The sequence below is a fragment of the Dermatophagoides pteronyssinus genome, unplaced genomic scaffold (genome assembly GCF_027571235.1).
Source record: "Dermatophagoides pteronyssinus isolate colony J.1.1.1.1 unplaced genomic scaffold, Derpt_VIB-CSIC_2022.12 sq0014, whole genome shotgun sequence".
Lineage (NCBI taxonomy): Eukaryota > Metazoa > Arthropoda > Arachnida > Sarcoptiformes > Pyroglyphidae > Dermatophagoides > Dermatophagoides pteronyssinus.
This window is the reverse complement of record NW_027461538.1, coordinates 24,697-45,193: the sequence shown is the minus strand read 5'-3', so window position 1 is coordinate 45,193 and position 20,497 is coordinate 24,697. Positions and strand designations below refer to the sequence as shown.

General features: G+C 27.7%; 3 protein-coding genes and 1 long non-coding RNA gene across 13 annotated transcripts; 3 read left to right on the top strand and 1 right to left on the bottom strand.

The window, feature by feature from the left end:
• The first annotated feature begins 30 nt into the window (after positions 1-30).
• On the top strand, positions 31-952 carry LOC113792568 (uncharacterized). Its single transcript, XM_027342478.2, has 3 exons — positions 31-187; positions 265-673; positions 736-952. Exons 1-3 carry the CDS (start codon positions 153-155, stop codon positions 928-930), a joined length of 639 nt encoding a protein of 212 aa, XP_027198279.1. The 5' UTR covers positions 31-152; the 3' UTR covers positions 931-952.
• Positions 953-6,678: 5,726 nt separating this feature from the next.
• Positions 6,679-8,751, top strand: LOC113793796 (uncharacterized). Its single transcript, XM_027343871.2, has 3 exons — positions 6,679-8,106; positions 8,168-8,390; positions 8,469-8,751. The coding sequence occupies exons 1-3, from the start codon at positions 7,677-7,679 to the stop codon at positions 8,686-8,688; spliced, it is 873 nt and encodes a 290-aa protein (XP_027199672.2). The 5' UTR covers positions 6,679-7,676; the 3' UTR covers positions 8,689-8,751.
• Positions 8,752-10,120: 1,369 nt separating this feature from the next.
• On the top strand, positions 10,121-18,808 carry fne (ELAV like RNA binding protein found in neurons). Of its 10 annotated transcripts, none has more exons than XM_075822039.1 (6): positions 10,121-11,050; positions 14,708-15,140; positions 15,240-15,343; positions 15,405-15,558; positions 16,036-16,264; positions 16,887-18,808. In XM_075822039.1, exons 2-6 carry the CDS (start codon positions 14,891-14,893, stop codon positions 17,215-17,217), a joined length of 1,068 nt encoding a protein of 355 aa, XP_075678154.1. In that variant the 5' UTR covers positions 10,121-11,050; positions 14,708-14,890; the 3' UTR covers positions 17,218-18,808. The 10 variants fall into 10 exon arrangements, with proteins under 10 accessions (XP_075678154.1, XP_075678150.1, XP_075678155.1 ...); XM_075822035.1 differs by having other exon boundaries at positions 16,036-16,297; XM_075822040.1 differs by having other exon boundaries at positions 15,994-16,264.
• LOC142645553 (uncharacterized) lies at positions 15,478-18,168 on the bottom strand. The gene is made up of 3 exons (XR_012846664.1): positions 17,822-18,168; positions 17,678-17,763; positions 15,478-16,380 (listed from the first exon to the last, which is right to left on the bottom strand). It is a non-coding gene; the product is annotated as an uncharacterized LOC142645553 (long non-coding RNA).
• Positions 18,809-20,497: the final 1,689 nt, after the last annotated feature.

Here is a 20,497-nt window from a genome sequence, read left to right as displayed (position 1 = left end):
TACCTGAATGAATTTATTTTTTTCTTCGGGTGCTCACATCATCATTATTCTTTTCGAAATTTCATTCAGTTTTTTCTTTTTTTTTTTTTTTTTGAATTGAAATTGAATTTGATTGAAAAAAAAATAAACAGAATTTTGTGATAAGTTCCATAATGGAACTATATATGGTTTGCGTAATGATGGCTATGTAAGTTATATATTTGATTTATGATTATGATTCTATGTTTATTTTATTCTTGCTTTTTCGAAACTTTTTGTTTTCAGCGCATTAGCAGTCGTCATCATAAAAGGTATACAATGTGTATTATCATTGATACATCCAATGCCAAGCGAAGCTGATATACGATGGAGACAAAATCCACGATTACCACTTGAACAGCATAAAAAACAGATAAAAATGGCACATAAAAATAATAGTAAATCAACAATTAATAATGGTGCCAAAGAAATGAATAAAATTAAAGAACCAAAAGAAAAACGATTACCACGTAATATACGATTAGAAAGGCTTTATGCCGGTTCACCAGCATCATTCGATGAATTTATTGATACTAGTTTTAGTCGACGATCAGATTTTGATTCAAGTTATAATCGATCACCACCACCAAGATCGGTTGATGATTATGTTGTACGATTAGATCATCACCATCATCATCCACAATCACAGAATCAGGTATTTCAATTTTATGATGATTTTGTTTATATCAACCAAGTAATTGTTTGTTTGAACTATAGACACTTTTAGAACAGCTATCATTTGCCGAAGATGTTGATGATGATGATCCAATTGAATCATATGTAATGCAACAGCATCGAAAAATATTAGAATCGAGCCAAAATAGAGCTTCAACACCTATACAACAACAACAACATAGCTCAAGTACGACAAAAAGTCCACCATATTCAAAAAGTCATGCAACAATTGTTTGATCAAACCAAAAACCAAAACAAACGATAAATTCATTCATTTTCATTTTTGCTCATTATCATAAAAACATTTTGAAAAAAAACTTACCCAAAATATTCACTTTTATATAAATACCTCATCAAAGTTTATTTTTAAAAATTTTTCTAAAAAAAAGAACACATTTTTATAATTCGAAAAAGTTTTCCCTTTCGATTTGATCGTATCATAGATGGCAGCAGCCGTACTGATTTGAATGTCGAAAGAAACCTTTTCAAAAAGAATTTTTACTTTTTTTTGATTGAATAAAATTTTAATTTTTTTAAAAAAAAAGCAAAATCATGTTCATGATTGTTGTTACTGGGTTAATTCCGATTATTAGATTATCATCATCATGATGATCGGATCAAATCTACCGGAACGAAATGAATGTCATCCGAAATTGCAATGATAAACATCTGATGCCTGAAACATTTTTTATTAAAAAAATTCCGTCGGAAAAAAGTTTCAAATTCTCACTTTCGATAAAGTCATTGAATTGTAAGTGTGTGTGCTGTGTGTCTATTCATTTTACAATTAATTTGAATCGTACGGAATCCAGAAAGATTTTTCCAACATCATCAAGTATATAATGTTCTCTCTTGTTTTTATTATAATAATAATAATGTGGTTCCCATTTTGAATTTAAAACAAAACAAAAAAAAAACATTCTCAATTACAAATATCAAATATCAAAATGATTGTTTAACCTAAAATAATGAAAATTATTCATGCATTTTTCCAGAAGAAAATTCCATTTTTCGATTTTTTACAAACAACAACCAGATAAACCAAAAATCGATTTTTTTTCAAGAATTCATATTTTTCTGTTTGTTCGTGCGTTAACATTTTTCAATGTTCCATATGATTATATGATGATGTTGAATATCACCATCATCATTATTATTGTCGTCGAGAATTTTCTGAATGATAACAGAACAAAATTCCATAAACTGAACAATTTTCAAGTCTGGAAAACAAGAAAAAAAAATTCCAGATTTTTTTTTCTCTCACTCACAGCTTATTAATAGTTTCATCATTTTCAAATTTTTGAAAATTTCTGCTTTGAGATTTTCCAAGTAAAAATGATTGCCTATTTACATTATGTTTATGTTTTTTTGCCATGATGTTAGTTGTCAACATTTTTTGTTGTTGTTGTTGCTGTCTGGTTTAGATTTACAGAAGAAGATGATGATGGGTGTAAATGTGGATATGATATGAAAGATAAATCAATGATTATCACATCAAAACTACTTTTCCATTCTGATGGTTGTTTGTGTGTGTCAGCTTGAAAATGACATCAATTTTTCCATCCAGAAACACATTGTCAATTTGATGATTGTTTGATACAGAATGATAATTTTTCCTGTTGTTTAATGCTGTATTACGAATATGATGTGTTTGTGTTTGTCGTCGATATATTAAAATATGATTTTTTTTTTTGATTAAATTTTTCTTCCTTTTTTCGTTTCTTGGGTGAATTTCAAATGAACTCGTTTTAGCTCGTGTAAATCGCTTTCTTCATGTTTTGTTTACTCTATTTGTTGGTGGTTGATATTCAAATATTATTGTCTTTATTTTGTGCAACTGAACTTTTTTTTTGTTGATGATTTCCGTATACTTTTATGAATGAAAATTTTTGTTTGCATAGCGATGAAAGTCTAGGTCTACCCTAAAGGCTTTTTTTTTCATCGCAGAAATTCATTTCATTCAAAGAATTCACTTGTTATACAATTTTTTGTTTGTGAATATTATCTGTGTTGCTGATTGGCCAAACTGAATATAACTGTTCATACATTCACTTTCTATAGAATTTAAAGAAGAAAATGAATTCATAAATTTTTTTTTCCAGAATTCAACACTTTTTTCAATCAATGAATTTCAATGTCGTTGTTTTGTTGTTTGCTGGAAAACAAACAACAACAACAACAACAAGAAAAACAAAACTAACCCAAACATCAGCAAAACTATTCCATATTTTCATTTCTAATCTATCTCTTGAGTATCTATCTCTATAACTCTATCTAGTAACGATCTTGATGAAAATTCTGTATATATGTTTGTTGTCCTGTTTTTTCTTTTCTCCTTAAAAGTGATTTATGTTTGAAAACATCTTTTTTTTTGTTTTTTTTCTTTTTTCTCATCTTGGAACTTTGAGATGGGCAAAACAACAACAACAACAACAACAATAAATTTAATATTGCTAAGGAATGAGAGAGAAAAACATTGAAAGAATCTCTTTTTCCCTTTCACATTCAGACAATAATAATATTTATTTTTATATATAAAAAACAGTGGTTTACAAACTTTTTTCTAGCATCTTTTCATCGATAACATTGCTTGGTTGGTTGATTGTGTGATAATGAATGTAGAATTGGCATCAAACAATTTTAAACTGAAAATCTTCAATGGTTGAATATCACTGTAAAAAACATTAATATAATCGAATGGCTAATCTATTTCAATATGATGATGATAAAACATCAAATATAAGTTTTGCCATAAGTTTTTTTTTTTTTTGAAGCCCATACTAATAAATGATGATTGACTATCTTTAAAAGCCTTTAATGGCCTATGTATATTTTTTAATATTTTCTATAATAGAAAAAAACGATGATAACCGTGTGATAAGAAGAAGAAGAAGAAATATTTTTTTTTGTTCCTTTTGTTTCATAATAATAATAATATTCATATTCAAGTAAATTTTCTTAAGAATTTTTTGGAATTTTATCAGTAAATAAATGTTGAGAATTTTAGCTACTTCACTGTTGTTGTTATTGTTTCATTCACATTATGCAAAGTATTTTAGTCAAAAAGAAAAAAAACAGAACAGAATTTTCATTTCACAAACATAATTATCATCATTAAATGAACTAAAAAATTTCCAAAATAATTGTCCCTTTTTTCCCTAAACGTTTACAAATTGTTGTTGTTATTCTGTTGTTTTAAATTGATTTCAAATTGTTACCATTTCATTTTATTGTTTTTATTTTGTCATAAAATTTTCTTTCTTGTTTTTGTTTGTTTGTCTCACTTTTATCCTTAATCATAATAAATTGAAAAAAAAGAACTTAAAGATTCTTTAAAGAATTTGATGGATGTTCAAACAAAGATAAATTGTTTGTTTGAAAAATTGATTTTCGAATCTCGATTCAATGTTTCAGTGTTTTTGTGTTTAAGTGCTAATAAATCATTGTTATTTGCGCAGTGATTGGAAAGGGTAAAGTGAGAAAAGAGAGAGAGAGAGAGAGAGAGAGAGAGAGAGAGAGAGAGAGAGAGAGAGAGAGAGAGAGAGAGAGAGAGAGAGAGAGAGAGAGTGTATCATTAAATTTTAAACCTCGTTAAATTTTTTTCGTTGTTGTTTTAAGCTTTTTGTTTGTTTGTTTGGAGATTTGTTCATTGCAATTATTTTGTCTTGTATTAATGACAGAAAGTAAATTAAAAAGTAGCAAAAACTCACTAACTAACTAACTAAACTTTTCATAAGATAAAATTGTTGTCCAGTTAGGGGGAATACCAGAAATTTCGATCCAAAAATCTATCATTAACACAAGATTACAGATGCGGACTATACACATGTAGTGACGATTCTACAAAACTTGATGCGGCTTATAGAGAGGTACTTGGTAGTTAAAAGAATTTTTTTCTTCAAATCTGTTTTCAACAATCAAGACATCAACTGCTTGTACAGTGAGAAAAAAAACATCGTAATTTAAAAAAAAATTTAAAATAAGCAAAACGTGCAATGCATACACAAATATTATTGAAATTAACTCGTTAGAATCTGATTCTTTTTTTTTGTCTGGATGTGTGTCTGCATATGTGTGTGTGTTGTACCTTCAGATTAATTTGCATCATCGTTTCAAATCTCTAGCTCCATACTTGAAAAATTTCTTATGTTTCTCTTTTTGGTCATATTATTTAAAAATCATGCATTTCAAGAGTGAAAAAAAACGAAATATCACGTACAAACCTATGTTCATCAACTAAGAAAGAAAAAAATTAAATAAAATTTTCAAAAAAAAAAACAAAAACCAAATTACATTCTTATTTGGGCTTTTTTTCTCTCGCTCGTTTCATTACCATAATCGTATTGTTACTGGGAAAAAAACTTCATTTTTTTCATAACGAAAGTGGTAAGATAAGAGAGCCAAACCAAGCCAAATCAAACAACGAACGAAAAAGAAAAATAACCCAGTATCGTTTGAATTTTGTTTTTTTGCCTTATGGAAAAAAACTACATTACATAATAATAATATGTTTATCATCGAATTCTTTTTCTTTTCCCTAACATTCTGATCTAAACCAAACCAAGAATAATGATGATGACAATGACAGTAAACAATAGTAGTTTTTTTTATCATTCATTTTTCTTTTTTTGTTTGAAAAACACCATCATCACTTGTATGAATTGCGTGATTGTTTTTTGTGTCTATTTTCATTTTTTGAGGTTCCAAAAACCCAAAAAGAAAAATTGTCTTCCTGTGTGTATATCCTGTGTTTAGTTTTCATTTTCGGAATAAACCCAAATGATGCTCACACAAACAAACACAAAACCAGATCCAGAATCGAAATCTTTCGTTTTTTTCTATTTTGTTTTGTTTTCATTTTGAAACTAGGAAAAATAGATATAAATAATGATGTTTGACATCTACAATAATAATAATGATATGGCTCACAAATCAAAATTATCAATATATTGAATAGTTTGGGATTTTCAGTTAGTTAGTTTAGTTATTCCAGAATCAAAATGATAATCCTGAAACAACAAAAATATATTTTATCCATTTTATTGCAGTTCAAATGTAGAAATAATTCATGATGATGGAATCTTTATAATAATAATAATGATTCTATGAATGGAATGGAATGCATTGATCAGTGAAGTTTGTTTGTTTTGTTTTTTGTTGGATTCGCTTAATGTTATTTTTTGTTTTGTTTTTCAATATTCAAAATTACTTCAATATGAAAATGATGGGAATAAAACATCCAGAGAGGTCTCTTTGTCATTTTCAACGGTTTTTCTTAAGAATAACTATCAAGAGTCACTCGTGTTGATTTTTTGAAAGTTTTTTGCTTTGGCAATTTCTTAATAACCCGAAAAAAATGGAAATTAAATAAACAAAAATTTATTTTGATTTTCGAGAAACACATAGTGTGCGAACAATTTGTGGTATTTTGATTTATAATAAGTTTCCCATCTCTGTGAGAATGTGGATAACAACCACTGTGTGAGTGTTTACAATGTTTAATATCAATATTTTTCCGATTGGAAATTTCAATTCTTAATTTCAAAATAGTCAACATCAGTCAATTCAATTCAAACAAACAAACAAACAAGATTTATTTGCTTGAATTTTTTTCACTTTTTTTTCTGGTTGGTTTATTCGAAATTTTATTCCAGGATTTTTTTCTTGCTTCAATTTCTTATATGATTGATCGATATAAATAGAATATTTGGTTGTTGTTGTTGTTTTTGTTTGATGGTAAACCAGGCGATTACTTTCTTTTTTTTTGTTGTTGAAAAAATCAATTTCCAAAGGAAAGATAAATACCTTTGGAAATTGATTGCCTAGCAAACACATATCTAAATAGTTTGCAAAAACACTTTTCTTATTAAGATATAAGTTTAAGTTTGTTTAACCCCTAATCAACACAGATAAATAAATTGGATATATATTTGTCATTTATCATCAACTAATCAATCAACAAACCAAACCAATCCATATCTTCTTCTTTTTTTCCAAAATCTCGTTGTTTATTTGTTTAAAAATAATAATACTTTCTTTTTATGTTTCCTTTTTCTTTTGCTTGTTATCAAACAGTATGATGATAATGACGAATCTTTAAAGCATTAATGGCTAATTTCCTTCGTATTTGGTTCAACAACAACAGTTAAAAATCTAGGAATTTAATCATGTCACACATCAAACGAACGAATCAAAATCTCAAGTGTTCGATATTCATATTCAATTAATAATGATGATTAGATAAAAAAAAATCTATCTAATCAAATGTTAAATGAATATATAGGAAATTGATCTTTGATTGATTTGTATGCGTGCGTGTGTATGTCACATAAATATTGAAAAAGAAGAGGAAAAAAAGACGAACTTTGATTTTTTGTTGGTGTTTTTTTACCAAAACAGAACAACCAATTCAATTCAATGTTATTCAATTTGTTTTTTTTTTGTTTGTGTTCGGATCTATTCATCGTAACACAATCGGTTGTTGTTGTTTTTCTTCTTCATTCGATTCGATTCACAATATCGTCAACTAACCAACCAACCAACCACAACAACAATCGTAATCAATTTTAAATGATTACGAATGAAATAAATCTTGCGTCAATGACAACGACAACAACAACAACAACAGCGACGACGATAACAACAACAAAAACTAAATTTTCTTTCAGTATATCAATTCTTCAATTATTATTATTGTTGAATAAATGAAAGTTTTTTTCGTTTTCATCATCTTCTTCTTCAATGTCTATTTGGTTGTTTGATTTGATTTTTGGCTATTTTGGTTCACTGAAGAATGTTCAAAACTTTTTCAATTAATCAGTGTTGATCAATTTTGTTTTTGGATTTTGTTATTATTGTTTTGTTTGATGAGACTTTTTTCCCAAAAAAACTTTTGTTTTCATCATCCTAAATACTATATGCATCTGTTTCTGTGTGTGTGTGTGTAATGATTTCGGATTGCTGCTGTTGAAATAATAATAATAATGATGGAAACAAATCTGGTCACTATACCTAATAATAATAATAATGATCCAAATGTTAATAACAATAACGTTAATGATGGACAAAATATTAAATCAAAAACGTTAAAGTTCATAAATGAACAACAGCAGCAAATAATTGATGATAATGATGTGGATCAAAAATCTAAAAATAAACAAAATGATACAACAACAACAACAACTATGGTGAATAATACCGCCCTCAATTATAATGATGATGATCATCATCATCGACCATATTGTGTAAAAGTAGCAAATAATAATAAACAAGAATCATCGACAACAATTACAAATAATTTATTTGATTCAGATAGATATTGTAATATAATACGTGAAATACTTGATTCAAGATCAATAAATTCTGTTCGTTCTTGTTCAACTTGTAGTGCAACAATTCAATCACCATCCAGTGGTATAGAAGTTCCCTTATTCTTTCAAGATGCTAATGATTTTTCATTTTTTTTGTTTTGTAGATAAATCATTGATAGTAACCATTATTGATGATGGTGATGATCATGACGATGATGATAATAATAATCATCGTATGAATAATGATGATGGTGGTGGTGGTAGAAAACAATCAAAAACAACCGAAAAGCAATATGATAAAATTCTGGTAGCTAAAACATCTAAACATCATCATCATCGTTTATTCTTTCATTGCAATATATGTGATTATTTGCATAGGATATTACGGTAATCTTTTTTTTAAAAGTAACGTTTTTTCATTAAAAATAATTTCGGTTTTTTTCTCTTCTCTTTCTTTTAAAATAGTTACATCAAATTTATTGACGTTTTATTTATAATTGCATCATTTTTATTTACATTAATAATGTTACTGTTATTACGATCAGATTTTTCAACAGATATTCATTCAATATTATTATTAATATTAATTTGGTTATCAATCGCTAGTATTTATCTATTATATCCTACATTTAAACGTTGGTTTTTATATTGGAATCCTGGTTTTAGTTTAACAAGACCAAGTTAAACAATTATTTTAATTATAATAAAATTACTAAAATAATAAAAAGAAAATCTCTCTTCCGATAAATTTTAATTACAAAATTGGTTTTTTTACAAATTGAAGAAAATCCTTTTTTTTTGCCAATCTAATTAATCAAATTTTCATTTTTATAATGTTGTTGTTCTTGAAGATTGTACATTTCCTTTTTTTCCTTAATTCCAAATAATTGTTTTTCTCCATTATTGTAAATGTTGTTTTTGTTTTTGTTTTCGTTGTTTTTATTATGATTATTTTTTTTCGGTTAACTGTGGAATAGTCCAAAAAAACGAATAAGCATGGCCTTTTTCGGTATACGCAAACAAAAGTATAATTCAGATTCAGGTGCAACAAGCATTGTTGATTATGTAGAGAATTTTTTAATAGAATGATAATGTTGCTGCTCTATATTCAATACGCTCCTACGCATATATTCGATTCTGATCTCTCTCTCCCCCATCCGCCCCAAAACCATTTCGTACATAATACCCATGGGAATGTAGCAAATGGGAAAAGAAAAGAGGAAAAGGAATCCGCCTTGTTTTTCCATCAACATCATCATCAACAACAAATAATAACTATCGACTGTTCGTTGATAATATTTACGGGTATGGCCACCCTGTTCACAAAAAGAAAAAAAAGATTTTCTGATTTCTTTTGCACAAGGTCATAATGATGAGCAGCAGCATCCACAATCGGGCACATCATTTTATTCGGCGACATTTCCGAAACTGAATACACACACACATGGCCTTTAGGTTTTTTTCTATAAGGATTATTATTATTGTTGGAACAGTGGTGGACTTCCCCAAATTATCAATACTACTATGGTTTATTGTCATAGTGATGAATGTATAAACCCAAAACTTCTATCCACAAACATAGATATGGTTTGATTCTCTATTTTCTCATCCCCTTTTCTGGTTGTTATTTTGGTTCAATACCACTATTTTATTTCGCAATTATATTTTGGAACACACACACACATATACATTTACATTGGGAAATCTTGTTGGAACAGTCGAATAGAACGGTTATTTGTTGATAGGGAAACCGAAATTATAATATGAAAATTTTCATAAAACGCATGTCCATTTCGAAGATAATGTGTACATGTAATCCAAAAAAAAATTGGGGGGAAGGGAAAATATCATTATATTCAAACATTCGATTTATTTAAGCGCATGACTAGATTATTTTTTCCCCTCCTCAAAAATTTTCTATGGTCTATGGTTCCGTCCAATTTCTATACCACCACCACCACCACCATAGAAAACGGACCAAACTAACGGTATATTTATTGTTCCTGTTATAATGATGGAACATAGGAAAACCCAACTAACTAACTACCGAAAAATGTATATATGCGATTCTTGTTGTTTTCAAAAAAAAAATCCAAAATCGAATAGTGTGACCAAAAAAAAAAAAAACATTTATACATCCGACATCATTCATAACAAATAAAAACATCAAACACATCACACACGTTACACACACACACACACGGCACTTATTTTATTCTTCGGTTCTCTTATTTTCATTTTCATTTTTCATTTTGTTTTTTCACACTATCAATTTTTTTTTCTGGATCAATTTCGTCATTTGTTGTTTTAATTTGTTTTTAAATATTTTTTTGTTTTTTCATTTAATTTTAGTTTTTTTTTCGTTGTTTGATTCTACTTTGTTCTTGTTCTCAAATCACTTTTTTATTAGTCAAATGATGATAATTTAATGATTTTTTTTCTGACTTTCTTAATTTTTGATTATTTTTAACACCGTTGTGGCGTTGTGTACTGTATGAAAATCTTCTTCTTGAATATTCTTGAATGAATGACCAATTTGTCAACCAAAACAAGGCTATCCACCACCATCATCATATCTGTTGATAATCAACAACAACAACAAATTCCGCATGCATGTCATCTGATACTCATTTGATTCTTCAATTTATCACAATTGATCAGATTTCATTTCATTTTCTTTTATTCTTCATAAACCAAATATGATCTATTGATTTTATTTTTTCGTTTTGCTTCGTTCCATAGTTTCAGCAAATTGATATTCTAATTCTTTTTTTTTGTTTCTAGTCATTCGTTACAGAATTATTTTCCAGAAGAATTTTTTCATTTATTTATTTTCTGCTTTTTCCGATTTGTTTTGCTTTGTTCAAATTAATTTTGATTTTGATTGTTCATCATTAAATACACACTCAAACACTCAAAAATCGACGAATCAACAACTGTCAACTGTTTTTCTTTGACCAAAACACAACAACATTCCTTGATTTGTTACATCAAATTCATTTTGGATTTTAATCACTTTTCAAATCAACAACAACAACAATTGTTGGGTAAGTTTTTTTTTGTTTTTGTTTTGTTGAAAACAACAGATTCTTGTTACATAACAACATCATGGTACACATCATTATTTCCTTTTTTTTTGTTTTCATTGACCGTTTTTTTTTGCTTATAACATCATCAAAAATGTACGAATTATTCCAATTCTTCCATTTTTTTTCCTTTGCACTCACTTCCTTGATATACGCAAACTCATTACCAAAAAAAAAGAAAATATTTGTCGCTCCCATTTTGGTTTTGCCATTCCATTCTTTATAAAAGAATCCTCTAAGCTTCAATGCGTTTGCGTATACCGTCAATATTCGTTCATGTGCGTAATTTTTTAACTGTGTGTAATGTGTTCCAACAACCATAAGTGTTTCAATAAAGTAAAACATGGAATTAAAAAAAACCAAAGAAAAAGAAAAATTGCACTAATAACCATAATGATGTTGATAATGATTTTGTACCCTGAATAAAATGAAAATGACAAAGAAAATAAAATTAACCTTTTGGAAAATCAAATGCTCTTTTATCTGTTTTCCTTAGTTTAAATTTTTCATTCTTTCCTTTTCGCGTGTTTTAAATCTCAAATTTCCCAAAAAAAGCAATTTGATAATCTAGTTTCTTTTTAATTTAAAGATTTACTTTACTTTTCAAAATTTAATGATTCTATTCTGATTAAATTCTGACCATCGTTACTTACTAAACCTTATTTTCATTTAGTTGATAGTACACGTATCACCAGAAGAAGAAACAAAAGTTTCCACTTCATGAGATACGAATCTAATAATAAAAATCAATTTTACTAATTAGTTTTATCGTTGGTTGATGTTTCTTCTTCATCATGTTTCATTGGTCGACCATTCAATTCAATTTACAATCAGTTTTTCCCTTGATCATTCAGTTGGATAGCAACAGTTTTTTTTATATTTTTCAGAAAACTTGTAAAAATTTGTAACCTAGACAACATATAAAAAAACAATTTCAAATATATATTGGATATATAATTTACTATCGATCAAAAGCACGTATCAAACATTATTATTATTATTAGCCAAAAAATATGATGAATTTTTTCTTCTTTTCTCATCGAAATGATTGGCTTTTTTATCAGAGAATGAAAGGAATGAATTTATTTTGTTGTTTACATTTTCCTTTTAAATTCTCTCTCTCTCTCTCTCTCTCTCTCTCTCTCTCTCTCTCTCTCTCTCTCTCTCTCTCTCTCTCTCTCTCTCTCTCTCTCTCTCTCTCTCTCTCTCTCATTGCCATTAATGTTGATTGAATTAATTTATTGTGAGCTGAATGTTGTTCAATCGGTCTGTTTTATTTCAGAATTTTATTCATTCATTCATTTTTCCCCTCCTTCCCACCATTCATCCATCAATCCCCCCACACACACACTGGATTCTGTGTTTTTTTCAAATGTTTTTGTTATTTTTGAAATGAATCTTTTCGTTTTTAAAACTTGTGTGCTGTTTTTCCTGAGTGTGCAAAGAAGAAGAATCTGGTAATGTTATATGAATGTGTAGAGAAGATTCTCTACAATTTGGTTAACCAGAACGATGATGAAGAAAGAGGAAAAATAAAAAAAAATTCTTCAAAAACTTTGAAAACGATGAAAACATAAACAAATCATCATCGATTTTGTGTTAGTTAAGCAAAATTTATTTTTCTTTCCAAAATTTCTTCAACAAAAAAAAATTGTTACACACACACACCCTTATTTCAAAAAAAAAACCAAGTGATAAGAAATTTGAATCATTGGACATCGTGAATTGATGGATGTTCCAACAACATTAACTGTGATGTTTCTTTTTTGAAAGATTATTGTTTGTTTGTTTGTGTTTTTCTCAGTCATAATTAATTTATGTTATGTTTTTTTTTTGTTTTTTTGGTTATCCTGTTGCCAATGTTTTTATATGTTTGTAAAGAAGAAAATTGTCAATTTCTACCTTTTGAATAAAGTATGTTGTTTTTCATTCCCCCCATTATTTTAATTATTATTATAGCATTTTGATACAGGTTTTGTTGTTGTTGTTGTTGTTTTCTCTTGTGTATTATTATCATTATGTTTGTTGTTGTTGTTGTATCCGAAATTTGATGAGAAACAAAATAACCAATAACAACAACAACAACAACAACAAGAAAAATAACATTTGTGTGTGTGTTTATTATTGTCATTTTTTGGTTTCTCTTGAAACCTTTATAATGTGTTTTTTCCTATGATGATGATGATCAATAATGTACATTTGTTTCCTATTTTTGTTGTTGTTGTTTCTTTAAAAAAAATGAAAACAAAAAGAAAAGAATATCCATCCCAAATATACAAATAGATTCGGTAATATTTTTTTTTTTTTTGAAATCGAAAATCTTTTCTAAAATACATTTCCTAAGGATTCATTCATTCATTCATTCATTCAATCTATTGATTTTTCTGTTAAGTTTTCGTTGTTATTATTATTATTTTGGGTGCTTTTTGTGTGTATTTTTTTTACATCATGTTCACGCTTATTGATCGACTTTAATATTAATCGTGATGTTGGTTAGGGCCATGTGTGTGTGTGTTTGTGTGTATGATGAGTACGCAGATTAATTCATGAATTGAATCGTTTCATTTCGTGTTTCATTGGGAACAGGCCATAGGAAAAAAAAGATTGTTCATCATCACACACATTCACACTTTTATAAAAGTTCAGAACTTTAGGTTCAATTTAATGAAACATTAGAACGATAGGAAAATGAGACGAAGAAAGAAACGAACGAAAAAAAAACGATAGGGATGTTATGTACATAGTAAAGTAGCAAGAATGAATGAAATGAAAAAAATCCATATTAATAGCTGGTAACAACACCACCGGTATATCACGCTAACTAATCGATCCATATATAATATTTTGTTTGACGATCCCATTCTCTATGTTTGTTTCACGTGTTTGTTCATTGAAATGAAATAAAATGAATTGAATGAATTGAATTGAATGTCTGTTCCCAATTCGATTTTTTTTTGTTTTGTTTTGTTTGTGATGAATCATTTTGGAACACGTTTTTTGGTTTGGTTTGAAACGTTGTTTTTTCATTGCGACCGTTTTAATTTTTCGTTATCAAATAAGTTTGAACCTTTCCATTTATGGGATATATACTTTTTTTTCTGTTATTGTTAGGTTTTCTCTTGTGTTTGGGAATCACCGTAGATACCGTTAAAACTTGGTCGATAAATAGACACGAATGACAGCTGTTGTTGTTCTCGCTGAGATATATAATAGTAAAACATTCATACATTATATGCATTGATGCACGCGTTTCTATTCTATTTTATTATTTCGCGTGCAAACATCGACCTTTGCCCTTGCCGACAGCATCAGTCGACCGATAGATTAAATAGCCAGACTAGTGCATCCATCCATCATTCATCATCATCCAATGCAATGCAAAACTCAGGATTATTATGGTGAATTGTTGTTAGTTAGCATCATTAATGATTGATAATTATATTCAAAAAATAAAAAATAAATCACATCTACGACATCTGGTGTATGATGTTGATTTCAGTTATTTCAAAAATCTGTTTCGTTTAAACGGATGTTTAATAATTAACTTTACCGTTATTTTTTTAACATTGAAATTTTGTAAAATATTTTTTATTTTGTTATTTTCTTTTTTTACAACAGAATTTGGCAAAGTCCATATGATCAACAAGCAAGCTTATTTCTGCGTTCCGTTCAATTTTGATTTCTAGTCAACAAATTAGCTGCAGCTATCAACGAATTCCATTTTTATTTCACTCTACCTCCAGAAAATTCTCATTAAATATTTGTTTTAATTGTTGTTTGGATCAATTATAAATATAATAAATGATTTCATCAGCTGATTTTGAATTTGATGATAACGGTTCAACAATGAATGGACTACACGAATCATCATCACCAATCAATCATAATGGAAGTATTCATAGTAATTCTTCAGTACATTCAATGGAAGATAGTAAAACAAATTTAATTGTTAACTATCTACCACAAACAATGACACAAGAAGAAATACGTAGTTTATTTTCATCAATCGGTGAAGTTGAATCATGTAAATTGATTCGTGATAAAGTTACAGGTAGATCTTGTTTATTTAAATAATTGTTTTTTATATTTGTTATTGTTTTCACCATTTTTATTTTGATTATTATTCTTATTATTTTATCATTTCAAGCAGGCCAATCATTAGGATATGGTTTTGTTAACTATGTTCGAGCTGATGATGCTGAAAAAGCAATCAACACGTTGAATGGTTTACGATTGCAGAACAAAACAATTAAGGTTTTTATTAAACTACTTTTTTTCCTTCTCTTACTCACTTGTTGATTTTATATTTGAATAGGTATCATTTGCACGTCCAAGTAGTGAATCAATCAAAGGAGCTAATCTTTATGTAAGCGGTATACCAAAAACAATGACACAACAAGAATTGGAAAGTTTATTTGCACCATATGGCCGTATTATTACATCAAGAATATTGTGTGACAATATTACTGGTATGTTGTTTTTTTCATCAAAACATTCAATGATTCTCATCTTTACTTAATTGATTTTATTGTTGTTGTTGTTTTTTTTTCTTAATTTTCGGTGTTTGTTTTTTTTTCACACTGATAAATGAAAATTTCGTATATTCTTCATTTCATATATATATTTGCTGTTGTTTATTCATTCATTTATTTTTTGTTTTTCTTTTGTCTTTTTTTTCCCATACAAACCGCATTCATATTTGGAATTTGAATTGAATTGAATACGATGATGATGATTACGTCCCAATATTTTTAATTGAACGGTATTGTTTTTATTTTATTTATTTATTGATTGATTTTTTTAAATATGAATATTGGCTATTGAATGATGCATGATTATGATTGATTTTTTATGTTGCTGCATCGATTTTTTTTGTTGTTGTTGAAATAATAATTAACTTGTAGAAGATCAATTGCTAATATTAGAAAATTCATCTTCATCATCAGGTCTTTCAAAAGGTGTTGGTTTTGTACGTTTTGATCAACGATGTGAAGCCGAAAAAGCTATTAAACATTTACATAATACAATACCGGAAGGATCATCTGAACCAATTACAGTAAAATTTGCAAATAATCCAAGTACAAATGCAAAAGCATTAGCACCAGCATTAGCTGCATATCTTTCACCACAACGTCGTTTTCCTGGACCAATTCATCATCCAGCTAATCGTTTCAGGTACTTACATCCATCGATTTCACCAATCTCAAGGTACGAGTCTGACCGTAAATAAAACAAACGAACGTTTCAAATCCTTCAAAGTTTCGGTCGATAAAAACTTTTCCATTTATTTCCTTTAAAAAAAAAAATTATATTAATATGTGGTCGTCATGACGTTGTTGTTGTCATCATTCAAAATCTTGAACAAAAATATGATTAATTTTATTAACTTTATTTTTAGGTTATTATTTGATTCTGTTTTTTTCATTCTTTCTTTCTTTCCTGCTCAATATTTTGGTTGGCTTGAAACTTTTTTTTCTCTTGTTTTCGACAATTAATTTTCCGTTTTTTTCTTATTTCAATTCATCCAAAAAACAAAAACATAGATCAATCATTCAATTACAACCATAATACGTTTGTTTTGTTTACTGTTGGACCGTATTTTTGAGTTTTTTTTGATTTCATTTTTCATTTTCATTTTATTATATTTTAGTTTGTGTGTTTTTCCAAAGCAAAATTATATTAATTTTTTAAGAAATATTAAATTCAATTTGAATTTGTTCCCAGTATTTTTTTTACTAATCGGCTGTTTTTTGTTTGTTTGTTTGCATTTTATTTCACAAAAAAAAATAATATGTAGATATTCTCCACTTGCTGGTGATATATTGGCCAATCCATTGATTGCAGCTAATGCAACATTAAATGGTGGTGCTGGTTGGTGTATATTTGTTTACAATCTGGCACCAGATACTGAAGAATCATTATTATGGCAATTATTTGGACCATTTGGTGCCGTACAAAGTGTCAAAATTATTCGTGATTTACAATCGAACAAATGTAAAGGATTTGGATTTGTAACAATGACCAATTATGATGAAGCATTAGTTGCTATACAAAGTTTAAATGGATATACATTGGGAAATCGTGTATTACAAGTTTCATTTAAAACAAACAAATGTAAAGCTGCATAAAAGACAAAAATGACAAAGATGATCTTTGCTTCAAGAAAGTAAAGATCAAGAACAATTTTCCATCAAAAAAATGCTGATACTAGTCCATCCGTTTGATATGTGTGTGTGTGTGTTGTTTGTATGACAATTTTATACACACATCACATTCTTATTCTCGCCCCCCCTGTCATACTAATTTATTATTATCGCTTAATATTTTCTTTTTCATCATCAAAACAACCCCCAAAAAAAAATATTATTCAATCGAATAACTTCGATTACATTTAGTTTTTTTTGGTTTTCTTCTAAACCACCCCATAAATCAATTCATCATTTGAATCGATTTTCAAATATAACATTTTATTTGCTTTTCTGGTTCTCAATTTTTTTCACCTTCACAAAACGAAGATTTAATCCTTTTTTCAAAAAAAAAATTCTGTTTGTTTTTTTTCTACCAATCGACCAAACATAATATACATACCATTTGAAGATTTCATGATGATGATGATGATCACCTACCCATCACCACAATTTGCATATCAATTTTCATACATTTAAAAAACAAATCTATATTTTAAGAAAGAAAAAAATGAAAATTTTAAACCATTTTTTTTTAAAAATCTACTTATTCTATATATTCTATTTCAAGTTGAATTGATTCTTTAAAAAAAACAAAACAAAAAACAATTTCTTTTTGCGAATACCAAACGATAAGATATTTGTGATGATTTGATTTTCAAACGAAACAAAACAAAATATTGAACGTTAAAACAACAAAAAAAAACATAACACACACAAAAGTTGATTTATATTTGCTTTTACTGAATGATTGACCTTGATGTTCTTCTTCTCTGGATTTCATTCCATTTCTTATTCTCAACTAGCATTGCAAGCCATTGGCCATTGGCTTCGTCCACTAAGTGGACGAAGTCTAGCTTAGTCATAAGGCCAAGTCCAATGCAAGCCAGCCATTTGTTTATGTAAAAATCAAAGATCCTTATAAATAAAAAATGCAAGCCATCCATTTTTCGAGCATGCGCATTGAAATAGAAAAAGTGTTTCGTCTCAGCCAGCCAGCCAGCCAGCCAGCCAGCCAGCCAGTCAGTGTTTTACTTTTTTATGTTATTAGATTATTTATCACCAATATATGACCATTATTCACACTAAATACACACGATTCTAGTCTTATTGTTTATTTTATTTTCGCTTTTGAATTAGTATTTATCTAAATAACATAACACCAATGATAATGGACGTGGACCACAACCAGAATTCTCAGTCTCAATTATGTCAGTCATTTTTTTTTCAAACACAATCGAACCTATCGATCAATTTTTGATTATTTCTATCGATTATGATCATCATATTTTCTTTGGTTTCTTTTCTTTTAAGTCACTTCAGATACTTAATTATCACTTAGAATTTATCATTATCATTAGAGTTTTTTTTTCTCACGCACGTTTTTTTTCAGATTATTTTTCTCTTTCAGAATATTCTTATTATTTCAAGAAGGTAATTAACTAGTCATGAATATTCACACACACCACCATTCACACACAAACATCATTCAAACCTTTACCGTTAAGTAAATCTTGATTTCTTTTCATTTTCATTTTCTTAATTGCATATTAATTATTCATTTGAATTTAGACATTTTGAATATTGATTGATTTTTAATTGTATTTTCGTTTCATTTTGAATCATTTTTCATTTTCAATTTATTTTGAATTTCAATTTAATTTTCACATTATTCATATTATTGTATTATTTGATTTGATTTGATTTGATTTTCATTTATCATGTGTAGCAAGGCAGAAGAACTTTCATTTTCAATTTTCAATTCTAATTTTGTTTATTTGATATATTTATTTATTTGAAAGAAAAAATTTGATGAATAATAATAATAATAATCCGTAGCTTATGTTTTATTTTTTTCTCGTTTATTGCTTTTGTTTTTTTAAAATTCTGGTTTTTTTTCTCTCTTTCTTGTTGATTAAATGCGCGCATTTTACATTATTCAAACATATGCACTACACACACACAACAAAAAAAACAAACACAAACATAAAATCATTGCTACAGCTTCACACTATGATCTCAATCATTCCGATTTACATTTTATTTCATCAAAATAAATAAAAATGAATAAAAGAAAAACAAAAAAAAATTATTCAAATGAACACCTATGCCTCCATCCTCCATCGAATGAAAAATTTCAATTCTATTCAGCAATCATTTTATGAACAATTTTTTTTTCTTTCTAATTCAAACGAAAAAAAAGCTTAACAAACGAATTTTCATACCGTATTTTTATTGTTGTTGTTGTTGATGCTTATTATCATGAAAAACAAAACATTTTTTTTCAGTGCCAAACAAATAAAACAAAAGAAAGAAAGAAAACAGCTTTATTTCACTTTTTTTTAAAAAAAGGATTTATGTATAAATGATAAGGGGAAAAATATTCTGATAAAATGGCAAAATTGATGTTTATGATTTTGTATTGAATTTTTTTCAAATCAATCTTGTGTGTGTTGTTTGTCAATCAATTGAAAATGCCTGGAATATATTTTTCTCTCTTTCTATTACTCTCTTTTTTATATTTCACAAAAGAAAAAAACGTAACTATTGCATTTTATTGAATTTTTAAAAAAAATTTTGTCGTTGGAATATACTGACCAAACATACACACACACAGAACACAATTAACTATCAATGAAATGAATCTGATGTTAATGAAATCTAATTCTGTAATTCTTCTGTATGGATGAATGGAGTGCAATAATGTCTGGGTAAATTGAACAAAATTTACACAATTTTTAATGAGTATCTTTTCGGAAAAGGCCAAATCATACGACCAGAGTCCGTTGTTAATAATGTTAAATGGAAACTGAATGGTAAATGTTCAACGCACATTTTACACAAAAAAACACATTGATATTTTCAATATATCAAACATTCCAATGCTCATCTTTTCTCCAACAACAAACAAACAAACAACGACGATGTTAACAAAATAAAATGATAATGATGACAACAACAACGACGACCAGAGAACATTTTTCATTTCAAATAAATCAATATTTGATATTATTATTATTTGTAATAATGACCAGAAAAAAAAACATTTATATAAAACAACAGAAAAAAAAATTTGAGACTCAAAGATTCTATATTTATTTTTTGATACTGACCCAACAATATTTGAAAAGAATATAAACAATTCCCATTTCAAACAACCAAACAAAAATAATTTTCCATTCTTCAATTTGTTTTTTTTGTTCAGTTTCACCATAAACACTTA